Source organism: Colletotrichum tamarilloi (genome assembly GCF_030869305.1).
Source record: "Colletotrichum tamarilloi strain Tom-12 chromosome Unknown Scaffold_39.1, whole genome shotgun sequence".
NCBI lineage: Eukaryota > Fungi > Ascomycota > Sordariomycetes > Glomerellales > Glomerellaceae > Colletotrichum > Colletotrichum tamarilloi.
In genome coordinates, this window is record NW_026849422.1 from 124,883 (window position 1) to 144,926 (window position 20,044).

Consider the following 20,044-nt stretch of genomic DNA (forward strand, 5'->3'; position numbering starts at 1 on the left):
TTCATCTATTATAATCACCATACAATTATTGTGTCAACCTCTTTCATCTTTATACGGGCTATCGAGCCTGATCATATCGTGTATACATTTCGGGCGACATGTCTTCTCCAACTCAGAATTTTGCTGAATATGTTCCCGACAATCGTACAGTTGATGAGGAAGAATCGGCATGGGTCAGATCCCGCCCGTCGGTCGAGCCAGGTGCTGAGGAGGGCTACGATTTCGGTCTCTTGATCCCGTCTATCGACGACCCGATTTGGACAAGCGGCACGGGTTGGGTCTTGTGTATTCTTGGATATGATGAAGATGATGAAGATGATGAAGATGATGAAGATGATGAAGATGATGAAGATGATGAAGATGATGAAGATGATGAAGATGATGAAGATGACAAGAATGAGGGATGGATAGGAGGCGGGGAATCAGGAGGAACAAGAGGAGAATGCGATGCTTCAGCCAAACTTGAAACGGAAGCTTCCGTCTCTATAACGAATAAGCACAGCCATCAGCAACGTGACCTCGAAGTCCATAACGCAGCCACGCTTTCAGAACAGCTTGAACAAATGGCACTCGGCGAATCGAAAAGGTCCAAGACATTCGCGGGGATTCCGGAACAGCCCAGGAATTATGCATTGAGCAGAGACAAGTCTGGCTTCTCTCCGAACGACGATGGAACTAAGTTCGTGCCTGTTCCTTATGGTAGGCGCAAAAATACGGCTACATCTCGCCTACGGGAATCGAAGAAAGACGACAAGAGTTCTGCCATTCCGTATCGAATGATTGGTATGCTCAGCCGCGATCGAGGCGCAGGAGAAACGCGAATTGAACCCCGAGGGCCCGAGAGAAACACGGGCTCTACACAGGACGATTCGAGTCAGCTCACAAAATCATCCAGGCTTTCAACTGATAGCAACGCCAATATCAAGCCACGTGAACCAGTCGATGAGATTGGCAATGAAAAGATACGCATGAATGATGATCTTTGCCAGAAGCCGAAGCCATCCAGAGATACTCGCTTCTCCGGGCCGTCGCACCGCGGCCCGACCAGACCACCAACAGCATCGCGTTCCCAGGGAATAAAGTTAGCTTGTCCATACCTCAAGTTCAATCCGGCGGTTTACGGAGAAACTCTGTCGTGCACTCGCTACTTCCCCTCCACTCACAGACTGAAGTAAGTTTCACTCTGCAACTAGAAGCTCTCCGAGACTAATGATCGGTGGTCCTGGCTTTAGAGAGCATCTATACAGACACCATGAACAAAAGCCCAACTGCCTACGTTGCGGCAGAGTCTTTGAGAATCAAGCTGACTCGGCAGAGCATGCTCAGCTAGAGGAACCCTGCAAACTCGTCAAGAATGTCTCTATCGAAGGTTTCAACAAAGACCAGTTGAAGAAATTGAAAAGTCGGAAGCGGGCACGAGGCCATAGATCAGAGGAAGAGAATTGGAGGAATATCTACCGCATACTGTTCCCGGATTGCACTGTCATTCCAGACCCTTGTACGTCGGTCCAGGTTCATTTGCCGACATTTCCAGGGTCGATCAGAGTTACTGACCCTTACTACAGTCTACAGGATCCAGTACGAAGACAGCATTGTAGGACACAGTGATCTTCAGGAGCTGTTCACCCAAGACAATGACTCTGGCATGGGGGAGCAGTTCTTCTCAAAACTAGAGGAAATCGCTGAAGTCTCCCTCGACAACGCCAAAAGGCGCGCAGTGCTGGGGCTCTTCAAGACATTTGCTCAAAAGAAGATCGCCAAGACGAAGGAAAGCCACGTCCCGCAGCATCCAGGAGGCGCATGTACTGCATCTCAAAAAGCCACATTCTCATCGACTATTGAAAACCCATCTGACGCGAGGTGCGTTGAGGACTCCACTTCGTCGATTCACCAAGACGCATCTGTCGCGTCACTGGTACTAGAGACCGGTATAGACGTATTTGATGACACCGCGGGCATTTCTTCATGCTTCGCTACTTTCGGTTCAATCGATGAATACGACTTCACTCAGGCGTTGTTGGATGATCAGATTACATCATCAACACAGTGGCAAGAGGCTGATTCGAACTGCATCGAGGGAGGCCTCAACCAATTATGCAGCTATCCATTCAACGAATATCTGGACATGGCTGCTACATGCCCAGACAATATCCTAAATGAAGGAATCAGCGTCTATAATGGTGTTGGAAAAAACACAGCATCGAACTCTTTGACACTGGCGTCAGTGGAAACGGCCGTGGTAGATGAGAAGCGCGAAGAGGCCGCCAACATCAACAACAATGATACAGAGGCAGACACTGACAGGATGATCGATGTTAGAGAGTGATGGGAAAGGATCCAAATTTAAAACATCATCAAAATCGATGGGAAGTTGGGCTACGATAGCACATCGAGACAAGTCAGGGCAAGGACCTCGACAAGTCATCATCACGCCTGGGCCAGCCCCCCTCACGATGGCGCTCGGCAGATAATTTCTGTGCTTAGTTGAAGTGATTCAAATAGACTTTTATATAAACACTATGAATGAAAGAAATTGGAGAAAAGTACACGTTGAGATAGCTCCTAAGCCTTGCAGCGTGATCTCTCGCCCGTCACAGGCCCTAGGATCTCACGATGCCTTCACATACGACCATACCCATTGGAAAATTCGGGATCCCGTCCGCTCTCCTATAGACAAGACAATGAGGGCCGGATTAGTAGTTGGGTCGGTGACGACCAGCGAATACCTGGTGTTGTATGTTTTTGATCTTTTTGTGAAGTTATCGTGGTCCACTTGCGGGCGGTCGTGGTGGGGAACGCTACCGCTGGCCCGCGATGAAATACACCAGCGACAAAGCCTAGGCGACAAGGTTAATTTTCGTCGATTCGTTGGGATGCTCTCGCTAATGTTGCTTTGGCTTCCGGCGGAAGGCTGTTTCCTTGGTTCCGATGGCAAAGATGAAGAAGGTGGCGCTGTCTTATACGCACCAGCCTTTCCCCCAAAGCAACCCCCCAATACCTAGGCAAGTATTGCGTATGTTGAACGAAAAAGTCTTGCTTAAATTGACAGTGACTCGTAGTGTAGATTGATGGATGCAAGTAGATTTTGGGGAGATTTGTTGTCATGAGTTATGACTGAGTGTGGGATTAGGCCTTCGAAGATCTTGGCGAGGAAGTCCACGCTTGCTCCTCACCGTCGCCTTTTTACAATGTTGCAACCTTAGTTCTAAAATTTATGTAGCCTCATTCTTCGGTAAGTGCTATTGGTCATTGACCCTAGGTCCGCATCGACTTTGGCAACATGGAGCCCAATATCGTACATCGGGCAGGAAACATTGCTTGATGCGTCCCAGGAGAAGCTTCTCAAGAGGAAAACGTAGATAACGGGTCGAGACGGAATATTTCAAGTGATGAGAGATTTCCAAGATCCTTCATCCTAATTATCAGAGCACGTAAAAACTCCTGGAAGACGCTGTTGGACACGTACAACCTTCGATATGGGTCATCATCTAACATCTCGGGCACCTTCCATTTCTTCACTTTCGACAGTTACGCTCAGGTCAGCATCTCTATTCATTGCACGTAGCCCGCTGCATGAGAAGTAGCCAGCGGTAGCCGGTTCAAGCTACGGAAAGGATGCTGAGATGCAGCTTCTTAAAGGGGGTTGTCACTGGTTTGAGGAAATGACAAGATGCCGCATCTCACCAAGTCGCCATGGGAACGTTGACCATCTCATCTTTCAGCGAAGCCGTAGGTGAAGAAACTTAATTAGAAGACTACGGCATGTAGAGGGTGCGAAATTCTATGAGTACTTGAGCCGCCAAACAACCGCCTCTTGCCCCCGCTGTGCAGCCCTTGAGAGTGGTGTTTGACCACATTGATCTTTCCTATTGATATCGACCTTACCTGTGTCCATAAGTTGCTTGACCACCCTATCGTGGCCCTCCTCAGCAGCCCATGAGAGTGGTGTCCGGTCGTGTTGATCTTTCCCATCGACATCGACCTTCCCTGTATCGAGAAGAAGCTTAACAACCGCCTCATGCCCATACTGAGCGGCCCAAAAGAGCGGTGTTCGGCCACATTGATCTTTTCCATCGACGTTGGTCTTGCCCGTGTCTATAAGCAATCTAACTACCGCCTCGTGCCCATGCTGAACAGCCCAAAAGAGCGACGTTTGGCCATAGTGATCTTGTCTATCAACGTCGGCCTTGCCCGTGTCGAGAAGCAACTTGATCACCCCCTCTTTTTCATGTTGAGTAGCCCATAAGAGTGGCGTTCGACCATGTTCATCTGCTATATTGACGTCGGCATTACCCATACCCACAAGGAAGTTAACCGCCGCCTCATGTCCATGCTGAAGAGCCCATAAGAGCGGTGTATGGCCGTATTGATCTCTTAGGTCGACGTTGACTTTGCCTGTATCGAGAAGCAGTTTAGCTACCGCTAGACGTCCCAACTGGAGAGCCCATAGGAATGGTGTTCGGCCATCTTGGTCTCTTCTATCAACGTCGACCTTGCCCGTATCGAGAAGCAGTTTAGCTACCGCTGTACGCCCTAGCTGGAGAGCCTGTAGGAATGGCGTTTGGCCATCTTGGTCTCTTCCATCGACGTCGACCTTGCCCATATCGAGAAACCGTTTGACTATTGTTTCATTCCCCAGCTCGACGGCCCACAAGAAGGGCGTTCGGCCATTTTGGTCTCTTCCATTGCCCACGTCTGCATTCTCTAGTGTTGCGCATAGAATTGCTTCCGCTAATTTCACTTTGCCCGCGGCAACAGCCGTGCAAAATGTCTCCTCAAATGCGACAACTTGGTACCCTTGCCGGAGAAGCTGCATTGCCAATCCAAAATGGCCCTTTTTAACGGATGTGTCCAATGCTGACAGCCCATCACCGTCAATCAGCTTAACAGATTGCGGTGCGTTGTGAAGCAAAAACTCCACCGTTTCCTCGTGGCCATGACGTGCAGCGATCAGCAATGGGAAATCACCATGTGTGTCTTCTATTTCCGCTGAAGCGCCATGGGATAGAAGAAGGCTGACGATTGCCGTATGGCCTCTTCGCGACGCTACATTCATTGCTTCATCCTCGTATTCATATTCATCTTCATCCTCTTCTTCGTCGTTCCCGAATGTCCGGTCAAAATCCGTGGATTTGCGTGTGTTGCCACCAGCCTCGAACAGTTTCGACAAAATGAATAGACCATCGAGATCGTCGTTCTCGGACATGTCCTTGACCGCATAAAAGATAGCTCCGTCGAGCTCCACACCCTTTTCCAACATTATGGAAATGAGTCTTTTGTCTCTGTGACGAATAGCGTATTGTACCAACTCACTCTGACGTCCGAAGAGTTCGAGGTCAGCGCCCGCCTCAATTAACTTAAAGATTACCTCCCTAGCCTTCACCGTCGCGGCAACGGTTAAGGGCGTTTCCCCGTCACCATTTTCCATATTCAGGTGAGAAAGATAATTTCTTGTCTGCCCTTGGCGTTCGTCTTGGGCGGCCTTCAGGTTAATTGCCTTCTCTTCGAGCTGCCATTCAATGGACCGATCCAGCAGTAGTAAAGCAAGATCTTCGCGACACTCTTCGAGAGCGAGGAGTAATGGTGTATTCCCATCCGCATCTCTCACTTCAAACTCCGCCTCATCCTTACCAAGGAAAGTGTTCAAATAGCTCTCTGAGCCGAATCCCACCAAAACATGAAGGGGTGTTGCTCCGACAAAGGGCCACCCCCTGGGCGAATGATTATTGTCAGGATCCACCACTCTCCATAAGCTCGCGATCTTATTCACGGTTTCAGAATCTCGACCCCAGTGAATGCGCGCAAGGAGGTCAACTTGAGGGATTCCTGCACGCTCGACTTCCCGAATATGGTGGAACAAGAACTCCGCTGTGTATAGTATCAAGGGAAATCTTGCTGAGAGTTTGCCCCAAGATAGCTGGGTGTCTTCTAAGACTTCTTTCAAAGTCAGGTAGCTCAGACAAGACCTCGATATCTCAAAGTGACCAGCTCCAATGGGAGATTGACAAGTAGAACCGTGCAGGGTGCGCTTGAAAAAGTTTCTGAGCACATAATCCGCAACTGACTGGTGGACGAACTGTGCTTCCCGATCCCAGTCCTCCCCATCAGGATCGTATCTCTCCCAAATTTCGCGGGTTCGGAACTCCACGAGGCCTTTGGAAATGTGTGTGACGACTCTCTCGAACTGAGTCACAGTATCTGTCCAGTTGTCGTGGTTTCTGAGTTGCGGAATGGTTGTGCATTCCTTGTCATCATAATCGATAGCAAGGGCTTCTCGGAGCTCGTGTGAAGACAATGGTCGTGCGGTAAATAAGACCCATTGAAACAGTTTCGTCATCTGGCGCTGCTCGACAGTGTCGACGCCGCTTAATATTTCAGCGTACAGCCCATCAAGAGCTTCCGGGATAGCTGTGAGTCTTTTGTGCAGACTCTGGACCCTCGTACCAATAGCGCTTTCATGTAGTATCATGGCAACAGTCAATACTGTCCATTGGAAACCCCCGTGAGCCTTCATCAATATTTCATTCTCGAGCTGTTGCCGCTTCGCAAGCGGATGAATTTCTTTGAGTCGTTCTCGAACAACTAGCCTAATGTCTTCGTCATTTTTCTCTTCCACGTGGATTGCTGGCATAGTCTCGTATCCAAGGATAGGATAATTTCTTGAAGAGAAGCATATTTTGACCAGTGCCTTTTCGCGTTTGATATCGTCCATGATAGCTTTGAAATACGCTAATAGGCTTCTAGCATCATCTTCCCCGGACTCATCAAGAGCATCGATGAAAATTATCACAGGTTGTGTTTTCGTTTCCTTGGTCAAAATCTCGGACATGAAATCTTGAAGTTCCCTTTCGGTCCAATTCCATCGGTTCTCTTCATAAGCCCCAAATCGTGCCTGCCGATCTTTGAATCGTTCAGTGAGCTGAATGAGGTGTTCTGGGAAGAACTTGAGCATGGAGTTAAGCAATGCCCGGAATACACCCAGTGGAGTCTTCTGCAAGGGCTTTCCCCGGCCGTGGATGAAAAAAGATACAACGAGTTCTCCGGACCCTCTGCGATCCATCATCGTGACTGCAAATTTCATGAGAACAGACTTGCCGGTTCCAGGGTTCCCTTTGATCCAGAAAAGACCACGCATACTATTCATCCAAGCTCGGTATTGCGGATCTTCGAGAAGCCAACCACAGGTGTTCTTTGTGGAATAAACATCGCTGTACCTGTACTCTTGTTCTCGAAAAGAAAGTGACCTGAGACACTCTAAGCCGTGTCAGCTGATTAATTACAGTTTTTCTTCGGGGTATTTACCCATATTATCATTCGAAAGCAATACAGATGCTGCAAGAGCTGTTATTCGTTTGTCCGCACAGATATCGGGATCCAGCTACCCACAGTCAACTCCAGTTCCTGAAATTCTGGCGCCGGTTCTGCTCTGTGTAGCGGCGCTTAGTAATTCTCGTATAACGGTGATGACACGCCTGTAGAACACATCGTGTCCGTGGCTGTACTTCACCATCTCAGAGTGGTTGCGGTCAATGGGATGGCGTTGATTGTTGTAGCATGTCGCTGAAGAGACATCAACTAAGACTTCGCTAGGCCCAGACAACTCCCACTTGCCGTTCACCTAAGTTAAGTGTAAGCAGGCCTTCATCGGAGGCGAACCAAACCAGATGAACCTACTTCTACAGCCGTGGGAGACTTCTCCGTTTCGTAGAAGGACACAATTGACAGCCCTTTTGCACTGATTACATTGTTGAATTCTTTCTCCAGGCGTTGGAGGAGTGCTGAGTTTTTGTTGAGCGACTCAAGTAAACTCCGGTTAGGCTGATTTTTGACCAGAGGAACGAGTGACTCGATGGCCAGGCCTTGATGAGGAACACCAAAGAATATGAATCCAGAGATGGAATCTAGGATCGATGCATGCGCTTCGTGCCTCTCTTCTTTCATTCTGATTATAGTCTGCACCAAAGGATATAGCAAGGATATCAGTAGCCAATTCCTTCTTCGGTGGTAATTTGGTTTGAGCTGACCTCTTTGATAACAAGACCTCCCAGGCTGTGACCAATAAACACTATGGGATGAGAATGCATTGGGTCCTGTATGCTAGATCAGATACATAGAGCGACTCGGATTTCAGGCGCGATATACACACCCAAATACCTCTCAAATCGATCTGGAGAGCTCTACCCAGATCTGACAAGTTTTGGAAGGAGCTGCTCTGTACAAGTTGAGTGTCGTACCCATATATTAAGATCCTTGCCTTTGGAATATCTAATGGAAGCGCATCTCGGAGCCACATGAAAGGCCCTCCTCTTTCCTTGAACGAACCAAATGCGTGCCCTCCGAGGCCAGACATGGCAATCACACTGGAACATGGGTTAATGCCGCGTAAGTCGCCGTGAGATTGTCGTCAACTCACTCTACATTACAACTCTCGTCGACGGTACGTTGAAGAGGTGTGAAGCCTGAGAAGTGAGTATCGAATATGAGTGGCGCCTTGAAGTCGGGGTCATCCTCATTCGTTAGGCTAATCACCCATTCATTTCTAGAGCGATCTGAGAAGCAATCTGGGAGGGGATTGAAACGGAGAGTTGCGACTCGACTGTTTCCTTTGACAGGACAAATCGCAAGCGAATGAACAATGACGCTTGCGTTAGGTTCGAGAGAAAGAACTTCCTTGATCAATACACGGACATCAGCCCTAGTCTCGTATTCGCGGGGTAGCCCTCGTATCCTGAAGTTCTGGTTGTGATCGGTCGGCATGATGCTGCTGGCCTCGCACCAGAAAACGAAGCCGGTGACTGAGCGGAAGCGTGCGAAGAGAAAAGATTTTTCCCGATCTTTTGGCCCTGTTTACGAGGGTAACAGCTCCTATCAGGTGGCGTCCGTGGCTGGAAGACATTGCTTCGGTTTTGACAAGGGTTCGCACTCCTGAGTACCTTGTTATCGAAGAAAGTTAATTCTTTCTAAGTCATAAGTATAAGAATATAGTTTTAATAAAACAGTATAATACCCACCTAGTACTTAAATTAAGATACTTTTTTAAGCTTATTATAAAAGAAAAATAACTATATTACTAATTACTTACTATTAAGGTCTATAAATAGCGCTATAGCTTTAATTACTATAGCTTTAATTATAATAACTTTACTTATAATAAGTAAAAAATTTAGTTATAAGTCCCTTAAAAACCTCTTATTAAAAACTATAAGAGCCTCTAAGTATACTAAGTTAAAATACTTACTAAAATATTAATAACTAAACTAACTTTATAATAATAGCTTTAATAAAAAACTTAAAAAAAAACGCTAAAATCCTCGTTATTATTAAGTACGATTTATAAAATATAATAACGTAGCTATAAAATATTACTAATATATCCTATATTAAAAAGGGTATTATTAATACTAATAAAATAAATAGGGCTGTATTAATATAGTACCTCGGCTTCTTTTTATAGCTCGAAAATAATTATTTTAAATAATATTAAAAATTTATTAAAAAGCTTTTTTAAATACTCTAGTATATTTATTATTATTTTTATAATAATAAGACTCTTAGTATTTATATATAAAAGTAAGTTATTTATTTTTAAATAATAATATTAGCTTATTAATAAGCTATTGAAACTACGATTTTAATAATCCCTTAATAAGGGAGAGGGTAGAATAGAAGAAAGGATAGGAGACTTATAAAAAGGGTTAAGGTTAAATAGTGCGGAATTCGAGGGCAGGGTAGCGTCTATATATACTGCGGTAATCCTCTAGTAATACAAAACGATGGAGTTAAACAGTGAGGGTTCGCACTCCAGCTCGGCTTCGGGCCTATCAAGGCATGTCTATAAGCCTCAAACCACAACCAACAAGCACTCCACGTCACCGCAACAGCCAATCCCCTGCGCTGGTTTCCCTAGAAAGGCTCATTGAGTACCAGCGGCTGATCAGACCTTACTTGAGCGGTCAGGCCACAGCTACCAGGATCATTCCTCAACATCTCCAGGAAAGAGATGCAGGAGTAAGCGCTAGCCTCGCATATGCAATGATTGATTGTTTTATCCCACTCAGCTTCAGCCGCCTCTTTTAGTAGCTATGCCAAGAGCAGGCAGAAGCTCAATTCACAGCTCCATACCTGATCACGTAGCATTGCTTGACCACCTCCTGACGCGCTGTAAGACAACCTACTAGACTTCGCTGCTACACCCCCTCTACCCTCAGATAACCAGCTACGCCCAGCCACGGTAACTCACTGTTGCCGTGCGGGATAAAACGGGCGTAGATATCATGGCAAATCATGTCCAGCCACAACAAATGTAGGTAGTAGGCTTGACAAAGCTGCGTGGAGTGGCTTAAACGCTCTGGCTACGAACACTGGGCACAACTGCGCCAAAAAGCATTGCAACAGCTCGGAGTATCATGGCACTACTGATTTAACAAATATCGTTGACATCATGCTAAGGCAAAGGAGGTATCGTAAATCTGGGCGGTCATACGGAAGTGTATAGCCTGAGAGGAGAGAGCAGAGGATGAGAGGAAAGAAAGAAACTGCAATCCACTGGACTATTTGATTCATCAACTATATTGTCTGATTGAGGTTAAAAATTAAACAACATTTTTTCTACTAGACTTGACGCAGCTGATGCCCTGACATTGCCTACACTTGCGCCGACCAAATCCCGCTTGACGTCGCTCTTATATCTCCCATACTTCCAGAGTGTCTACTATCGAAGCACTTGGGACAGTCCTGAAGGTCTCCTTGCTCTGAATATCTGCCTGTTCCGCCTTACTGACAGCGACTGCTCATCTTCAATTCTCCACCGCACATATCCCGTGCCCGAGCGTATCAGGGGTCTTATACAAAGCGGTTGCAAAACTTCAGGGGTATGGCGCAAGCAGATACCAGTACAGCCGAATTCTCAGACGTGACTTTGGTATACTGACGATACATGTGTTTAAATTGGGGGTAGGCAGGATCAGTAAGGGTGCCATCCTTTTGCAGGTCAAGTCTGAGCAACCGAATCTCGCCACCAGCTTGGTGGAACACGCCAAGAGAGTTGCCGTAGCGGACGACCTTGAGTGGCCTTGTCGGTTCAGCGTTTATGGGCTGGGGAGAATTGCCGTCTATCCATTGCAGGCCGTTGCTGGCGGCCTGGGCGGCCACGTCGATGGTGGTGGTTCCCGGCTCTAGCTTCGGGTGGCCGTACATGGAGTCGTAGCCGCACAGGGGCAGCGTCATGTACCAGAGCCGGCCCTGGTTGTTGTCGTTGGAATCGACGGCGAAGATGTAAAGGAGCGGCGGAGCGGACGGGTCGGGTGGCTGGACGGCGACGGCACAGGCCGCCCGGAAGCCGTGGCTGCCCGAGGTGATGTTGAGGAGGGACCACCGCGTGTCCGCCGAGGCGGAGGTGAGCCTACCCACGGCGGTGGCGCTGGTGAAGCCGAGCGTGATGACTCTCGATGAGCCCAGGCCGCTGTTGTCATCTGGGAACGGGGTATACAGCGCAAAGACGGTAGTCGAGTTGTCGAGGTAGATGAGCTGCTGCGGTCCGACATTTCCTGTGCCTCTGTTGTCTATTCGTGGTCCGTTTGGAATCAACATCGGCGAGGCGAACCAGTCGGCGGACGGGCGGTAGCCGGTCAAGTACGCGGCCCCGCCCCGCGCAGGCACGGAGAAGTCACGGTCACCGGAGTCTTTGCGGCAGCAGAGTGCGGCAAAGCGGTCGTCGGCCCTGGGCCACTTGCGTTCGTCATAAGCGAGTTCGCGGTACGGGTCGTTGGCGTCAGGAACCAGCAGGTTATGCTCGATGGGCTGGAAGAAGGGCGAGGCCGTGGCGAACAGCCGGCCGTTGACGGACAGGATGCTTGCAGACATGTGTGAGAAGTCGTCCTGCCTGACGCCGGCGAACCAGGGCTGGTTGGCCCAGTCAGTAGCTGGTCCCGTCTCAGTCCCCGCGGGCAGGCACGCAGCAGAGCAGATGTCCAGACTCGGGGTGAGCTCCAGCACAAAGGCCTTGTATCGCGGGTTCGAGGCATCGTTGCTCTGCTGGCCGTGGCTGACAACGACAACCATTTGCAGCTGGGCGAGGCCGTCCTGCCAGGTCAGAGCGCCGGTAGACTTGATCTCTATATTGTCATTGTAGTTGACCGGCATGGGCCACGAAGGCCGGTAGCCCGGGATCAAGCTGTATAGCGAATTGCTCAAGTTGAGCGGGTACGGCTTGCTGATGGTCGCGAAGCTGGAACTGTTCTCCGCTCCTGCGTTGCGACGGAGATATCTAAAGATGAGTCTGTTCCCGTCCAAGTAGCAGAGCAGCAACGCTTCCGTGGCCTCGTCGCTAGACATGGTGAATTGTTGCGGACTAAGATCAGAGTCTTGTGTGTGCGCGTGTGTAGGTGAGTGTGGTTTGGCATGTGCTACTATTTTGACGACTACCTCACTGGTTGGCAATCAATATTGAACGGGTTAAGACGGAGTATTATGAGCATCGCAGAGTGGCTTCGCCTCTGAGCTGACGGGGTAAAGAAAGGTGTCCTCTCACCAATACTGCGCTTTTCCCTACGAAAGGCAGCTGGAAGTTCACGGAGTGTTTTTGTCAAAAGTTAGAAGACGTCACGAGTGAGCTGAAAACCTAGCTCCGACGGCTGAAGACAGGGATGGAGTTGTGGCGCATCACTGCTTAGCTGAAAAGCTTCACGTCCAAAGGGATAGACTAATTGTTTCTTATTCGTCTTTTGTGTGTGTTTGTCAACTAACTCATTCATCCAACCGTCGTGTAAGTATCTAAGTCGGAAATCTCTCTGTCAAACACTTACTACACACCACTTACTTTTGTTACAGAATTGCAGAATCGAAGAGACGAAGCTAGCAGTCGCACATCGTCGGACTGAATTACGGTACTCTTTCGTAAATTCTACAGGAAACTCATGGATAGACCCTCAGGCGCTCTCGCCGTTGACGCCAATGGCCACGCCAGCTATTCTTTCCCCATCACCGTCCCCTCTGGTATCGGGCAGGGAAATACTCCCAAGCTCAGTCTACAGTACTCGCAAACCCGCGATGCTGCCGGCACTTGTGGCCTCCGCTGGGCGGTTGCGGGCTTGTCTTCCATCGAGAGAGTTGCGCCATCTCGCGCGATCCGTCAGCACCCAGACTTTCTTGCCAGCAAGGAGGTGCCCGTTCCCTGGCGTCTAGCCGTCGATGGTGCAGAGCTCATCTGCTTCCAGGGCTCCTATGGCACGGGAGACGCGCGCTACTGTACCCAGGTCGACGCGGGCCAGGTCATCAAATCTCTGGCATCTGGAGGTTTCCAACTCCTAGATACTGATGGCCGCACGAAAGAGTACGGCACCACGCCAGACAGTCGGCTGCTGCCCGGTCAGTGGCGTCTCAGCAGTACTACAGACGTCCATGGGAACACCGTCACCTACCACTATTCCCAGTCTCCTGGTCTGGCTGCTGGAGGCTCTCGTCCGCCGTCAGAGAAAGGATCGTCGTCGACGTCGTCTACACAAGTGTCGTATATCGACACCATCCAGTACACCAGCAACTCCCGCAACGGCTACAAGGGCCGTTGTTGGTTGACTTTCCTCTACAACACCCGCCCAGATCGTGCCGTTGTTGTCCGCCATGGTCAGCTGCGCAACATTGGCTACAGGCTCGAACGCATCGAGGCTCGTGTTGGCAGTCCTGACAGCGCCCAACAGTCAGATCTGGCCAGGGCTTTTGATCTCACCTACACGTCGTCTCCTGCCAGCGGCGAGTCCCTTCTCGCCTCCATCACGGAGCGTGGCTCAAATAACAATGCGCTCACACCGACAACCTTCACATATACCGCGGCCGATGACTCGGCCGCCGGAACATCGCCTTTCGCCCAGGACCCGGCCGGCGCCTTCACCCTGCGTACTGGCGCCGCCCCTGCCGCTATCCTGCCCCTTGATACCACAGGTCGCGGCTACAGTGATCTCGTCTGTCTAGAGCTACCTAGTCCCAGCGGCCTCTTCCAAGTGCGCACCGTGGCCGCGATGCCTTCACATCAAGAGCAGTCCTCTCAGACGTATACACCCCCAAAACTGCAGTGGCCTCACGACAAGAACCTCGGCATGGACGTTGGGCATGCTCCAGTTCAGTTGCCCTGGACAGACGTTAACAATATTCCCGATATCCTGGTGGCCGATCTCAACCACGACGGCCGTTCGGACCTCGTCATCCCGTACAGGAACCCCCAAAGGAATTCCCTATCCTTTGCCGTCCTGCGCGCCAACGGCCAAGGGTTCGACAAGCCCATCATCATCACGTCCGGTTTTGCCTGGCAACACGGCAGTCGCTTCTTGCTCGCCGATACCACTGGTGACGGTCAGATAGATATCTTGCAAATGATAACTGATCATGGTGCTCGCACCTACTCCCTTCGCACCTTTTATGATGTGGCCGCCATGATAACGCGGCCTAACGCCATACCCCCGTCACGCCAGTCGCCTGCGTGGCCGGTGCGAGGGCTTACCATCGAACATTTTGTCTTCCATAACGACACGACCTGCGCGCCAGCTCTCGTCCACGTAATGGAAGGTTCCGCCGGGGTTGGGTCTCGATGTTTATGGGTAGACGTCATCAGTATGGGCTCTATGCAGCACGATTCGGAAGGGCATGCCTTCAGTCTCCTGAGCTCCCAGCCCATCCTGACTTACGTGCCCGAGGACAAGGTCCGGCGCTCGACGGCCGTCTGCGACGTCAACGGCGACGGCTGCCTGGATATTGTTGTCTGCACCGCACGCGTTGCCAGCTGTGGCGGCGGAGATACTGCCACCTTCACCATGACCACAACGACTTTTCTCCACGACTCCAACGGCAATTTTGCGCGGCAGGCCGAGCAGACCTCTGTCGTTACTTCGGCGAAACCGATGGACCTGGGCCGCGTCTTTGCCGTGAACCCCTCCAGTGCCCGTTTTGGTGGCATTGCGTACGCATACCCGAACGCCGACAATAAGACCTGGAATTGTATCTTGGCCGTCGGTAACAGTAACGGCCAGCTGGGCTCATTTCAAGCCCTCTCACAGCCTCTCGTCCAGACCGGCGGCGCCTCGCTGGGCGATCCCGCAGACCAACTACACCTGACGCCTATCGACCTGAACGGGGTGTCGCGCTGTGGATGGCTCGCGTACTCTCTATACGACAATCACGCCGCCGTCCGCCCCATCTACAACAACGTCCAGCTCTCTGACCACCTCCAAACCGTGACCAGTCCGATCGGTTTACGGTCCACAATCGAATATGGCTCCGCCACGCGGGCCGAGGTATACGAGTCTGGTGTCGATTACAAGACGTACCGTCCTGCAGACGACGATGAGAATGTACGCTGTATCGCCATCCCGGCCTACCTCGTGACACGCGTCCGCGAGGACAACGATGCCAGGGTCAATCCGCTTCCTTACTCTGCCAACTACGAGTACAAGTACCATAACGGTGCTTTTGACGTCAAGAGAAGAAGCTGGTCCAGCTTTGAGAAAGTCTCGCGCACCGAGACCGTGTCTGGCGTGCGTGCTCTCACGACTTACTTCCAGGAGTGGCCTCTCTGCGGGCTTGTCAAGACCCGCGACACGTACGGCAGCTCTCCAATAGCGCTCCAACGACGTATCAAGGAGCTGGAAAAGAGTCACCAGTCAACGTGGGCCGGGGACGAACTGATCCTGCTCAAGTCCGTCTCCAACGACTTCGAGGCGGTTAAGCGTAGTGGCAGACCCGCCTGCTACGTCGTCAGACAGACATTGAGAGCAAGGACTTACTTTGATGATTTGGGCAAAGTGGCGGAGCGCCTCTTGATGACGGAGTTTGGGTATGACGGTGAGTCGAGGGATAGGACGGTAGAGTACTCGTATGAGATCAGCGAGCCCACCAATAATAAGACGCGGCTTGGAGAGCAGTGGAAGTTTAGCCAGTACGCTCCCACCACTCGGTTGGGCGTTCAAGGCCTTACCGCTGCCAGCAAGGTTACCTCCAATGCGGGAAGCAATAACTTCAGCACGTACTCTTCCTCCTCAGATCTCAGCCTGACTCAGTTCGTGTACAATGACCAAGGATTCATCACGACACAGCGATTGTGGTCCTCGGACTCTCAGCAGTTCGTCGAGTCCACCCTCGGATATGATGCTTTTGGCAATTTGCTGGCCGAGACCAGCACTACCGGTCTGTCGACGATAATGACATATGATGGCCTCTACCCCCAGTATGTTGTCGGAACCACGCTCAAGGGGACAGGCGTCGACCTCAAGACGGCTTATGCGTGGGACGCAAGGTACGGCGTGGCGACGGCTCACATGTCGGAGAAGGGCGTCATCCAGACCACCACCGTGGACGAGTGGGGCCGGGAGCGGACCAAGGCGATTACCGCTACCAAGTCCGACACGGACGACTTCAAGTGGGACGGAGGACCGGCCGGGACGAGCGTCAAGAGCCAAGACTTCGGCAAGATACTGGAGACTTCAAAACTCTGTCGCAATCAAGAGACTTCATACGCAACGACCGATATTGACCCGGTGACCTCGAAGCCGGCACCCACAAAGTCCGTGGCCAAGTTCGCCGGTCCGTCTTCGATGCCGGTGTTACCTGCTACCCACTTCGTGGACTGCAAGGGCCGCAACCGCCGCAGCGCGGAGCAGTTGGACGCGGAAAGCAGTGGCGGCGGCGGTGTGGCCTCCAGCAGGTCGTGGGCGTTCTTCGAGTACGACACGGGAAACAATCCCGTCGTGAGGAGCACCTTATACGCGCCCGATCCCTCAGGCTGGAGTACCGCGCCCGACAACTCCCGCTCGACACTCTCCGTGTTCGATGCCCTAGGCAGGGCGGTGCTGCTCGTACGGCCGGCAAGTAACCCCAGCGACGGGTTCACGGCTATAGACGCCGTCTATGGCCGGGGCGGGTCTACTCGCACGACCCACTTCAGCACCGCCGCGCTGATCGGGGAGTTTTCCTCGCCGGTGAGTACCAGGTCCATCATTGAGACGGATTATCAGGAGTTTGCCAGCGTGGATGGCAAGGACAAGATCGTTCTGTCACGGAACGGCAGCGGCCAGGTCAAGACATGGAAGTATGATGGACGGGGCCGGCTCGTCGAGCTCACCGATGCGGGCGGCCGTGTCGAACAGCGCAAGTATAACTCTCTAGGTTGCGTCGTCGAGATCAACGACCCATATCAGAACCCGCTTAAGAGAACAAGGGGTCTGACACGCTCCTACGACGGGAGCGGCCGTCTCGTTAGGGAGGTCAACGTGCTTGGAGAGGCCCTGGAGCGAACGTACGACGCGATGGGAAGAACGGTCCAAATCATCGGCAAAGACCTTAAGGGCGGTGTCATACGGACCACGAGGTTCCGGTTCGACGAGCCGGGCACCGGAAAGGGCTTGCTCGCCGGCGTCACGATCGAGTGCAGTCCAGACACAGTCGATGCGGCCGGGAAGTCGCGGGCGGTGCGGAAGCTCGAGTACGAATACACCTACGACGAAGCGGCGCGTAAAACGGGCCAATCTCTTAAGTTGACTGGTGACGTGCTCTTTTGGGATGGTACCAAATCCGTAGTGCTAAATTCGACATGGACGTACGACAGCCTGGGCCGTATCCTAACCCAGACGCTGCCCGATTCGACGACGGTGAACTCGACCTACTTTGGACTTAGGCTGGCCCAGAAGAAGATGAAGCCCCCTCCTATTGGCGGCGGGCAGAGTGGCTGGGACATGACTGCATCTACGACTGCGTTCAGCGAGTCGGGCACACCTACAGCCTGGACGATCCATGGTTCCGAGTTGGCTCAGGGCGGGTGGCACCATGAGGTTGCGTTTGACAAGCTGGGCCTGCCAACCAGGATGACTTTACTGGAAGGACAGGAGAAGGGTCAAGGCAAGAGGCTGGTCGATCATAACCTGGTATATAACGCGCTCGACCAGGTAAGCAGCCTTGACGAGAGCGTCAGCGGCTCATCCATCGCGTACGACTATATCGATCGGCGGCTGGTCGCGTCACACAGCGCCGAAGGTGTCAACCGCAAGTATTCGTATAGCTTGTCGGGAGATTTGACAGCAAAGGACGGTATGTTATTGAGCTACTCATCGGACGAGGATTTCACCCGAATCGAAGGCTCCCGGGACGGCAAGACGGTCTTCTGGTCCACCTCGGACGCTGCCGGTCGTCTGACGACGCGCAAAAATGGTGACGGCCCCGAGATGAGCTACACCTACGACGAGAATGGCAAGATGAGCTCTGCGACAAGCTCAAAGGGCTCATCAATCATGTTCTCGGATCACGGCCTATTCACCGTCGTCCGACAAGCCCCCGACGGGTCCATCGAGATCAATGCGGGCCCAGAGTACCAGGAGATTCTCAGCAAGGACGGCTCGAAGACCGTCAAAAAGGACTTCAAATTTCCCGATCAAACAGCAGTCACAGTCTGGACCAAAATTATGCCATCCGTGTCTGGATCCCCTCCGATAGAGGACCAAAAATCACGAAAATTCCGAGTGCCTATGACGAACCACAAAGGGAGCATAACGCACGTCTTTGACGGCTCCGACAGGCGTCTGATCAGGCAAATCACTTACGACGACTACGGACAGGCGATCAAGTCAACCGGGAGCAAGACTTCGCGTAGCTCTCGTGAGTTTGAGGGAGCCGTCATGGACGACTTGAGCGAGCTGCTGGACTTTGGCGCGCGCATGTACGACCCGGTTACAGGCCGCTTCACCACCCCGGATTCCATCCTCACCCTGCGGCAGACGCTGTACCCGGACGGCATGAACCGTATGGCTTTCGAGAATAATGATCCAGTCAACCATACGGACCCAACCGGGCATTTTTCGTGGATGTTCTGGGTCGCGATCGTGGTCGGGGTGCTCTTGATCGCGGCGTTTATCGTCCTTACTGTTGTGACGTTGGGCGCGGATCTTCCAATCCTTGCTGCGATCGGGTTAGGCGCGTAAGTAACATCGTTTTCTTGCTGTTCTCTTGCTTGTTTGAGTCTTGACGACTTATACCGTTTTCCCGAACAACGTTGACTTATCAATCTTTACCCTCTAGTGCGTCAGGTTTCCTGTTGGGCGCCGGCATGGCGTCGGTCACGTACGCGTGGAAACATCGCAACGTCACGGACGCGGGGACCTTCTTCAAGGGCTGGGCGGTCGAGGTGGCCATCGGAGGCGCTGTGGGAGCCGTAACGGGCGCCATCACGGGCGGACTGGGCGCGTATTGGAGTGGCGCAGGCTTCATGACCAAGGCGGCCGCGGGTTCCCTCGAGACGGCGGCGGCAGATACGGGGCCGACGGCTGGGAGCGCTGTGTCCGACATTAGCGATGTCGTAGCCCCCGAGGTCGCCGAAGACACCAGCGCCAATGCCAACATACTCGTCGACCAGGAGCAGGAAGCCGCCGGTCTCGCCACGCGCAGGTCTGAACCGCTCGTCGACCCGGACGAGCCGTTGATATCAACGTCGCGCGTTGCGCGGTCCAATACCGGCACCAACTATGGGGCGACGGCAGCATCAGATGGAGCACAGGGAGCGAAGACGACGGCGCTGGCTGAGGCTACCGGCGGCGCGGCACGTCCCAGCCCGAGCGTGCTGGCCATGAAGCAATTCGCACTCCGTCTAGGCTTGAACCCAAGCGCCAACGTCGGTCAGAACTTTGCTACCAACGCCGCTGATAATTGGGCATATGGCACCCACAACGAGGTGACCTCGCTGGACCTGGTGATGGACATCATGACCGGCACCCTCTCGGCTGGTTTGCCAGTCGCCCAGAACACGCAGATGTTCAGGGGGGTTACGACCGCCGTCGGAACCTGGGCGAAAGGTTTCGGCACGCTTGGGCGGGCGGGCTTGGGCGCGGCGGGGGTGGGCATTTTGGCGACTGTGGGTGGCATAGCACAGCTTGTTGACCAGTTTATATATCATGACTAGATAATTACTTCTTATTAAAGTAATGAGAAATCTTTCATTGTTCATGCTTGTACGTACAAAAAGGAAGGGGACTAACCAACTGCTGGCTTCAAACATGCGCTTATATGAGCATTGGAT

The 20,044-nt window shown here is 52.0% G+C and overlaps 4 protein-coding genes across 4 annotated transcripts; 2 read left to right on the forward strand and 2 right to left on the reverse strand.

Annotated features, from left to right (window-relative positions):
* Positions 1-98: 98 nt before the first annotated feature.
* CTAM01_09622 (uncharacterized protein) lies at positions 99-2,326 on the forward strand (the record flags this gene model as incomplete). Its single annotated transcript, XM_060525640.1, has 3 exons — positions 99-679; positions 1,194-1,498; positions 1,566-2,326. 3 exons carry the CDS (start codon positions 99-101, stop codon positions 2,324-2,326), a joined length of 1,647 nt encoding a protein of 548 aa, XP_060379709.1.
* A 1,455-nt stretch (positions 2,327-3,781) lies between these two features.
* Positions 3,782-6,712, reverse strand: CTAM01_09623 (uncharacterized protein; the record flags this gene model as incomplete). Its single annotated transcript, XM_060525641.1, has 1 exon — positions 3,782-6,712. The coding sequence occupies one exon, from the start codon at positions 6,710-6,712 to the stop codon at positions 3,782-3,784; it is 2,931 nt and encodes a 976-aa protein (XP_060379710.1).
* A 4,130-nt stretch (positions 6,713-10,842) lies between these two features.
* Positions 10,843-12,333, reverse strand: CTAM01_09624 (uncharacterized protein; the record flags this gene model as incomplete). The annotated part of the gene is made up of 1 exon (XM_060525642.1): positions 10,843-12,333. The coding sequence occupies one exon, from the start codon at positions 12,331-12,333 to the stop codon at positions 10,843-10,845; it is 1,491 nt and encodes a 496-aa protein (XP_060379711.1).
* A 581-nt stretch (positions 12,334-12,914) lies between these two features.
* Positions 12,915-19,927, forward strand: CTAM01_09625 (uncharacterized protein; the record flags this gene model as incomplete). Its single annotated transcript, XM_060525643.1, has 2 exons — positions 12,915-18,949; positions 19,051-19,927. 2 exons carry the CDS (start codon positions 12,915-12,917, stop codon positions 19,925-19,927), a joined length of 6,912 nt encoding a protein of 2,303 aa, XP_060379712.1.
* Between the last annotated feature and the right edge of the window lie 117 nt (positions 19,928-20,044).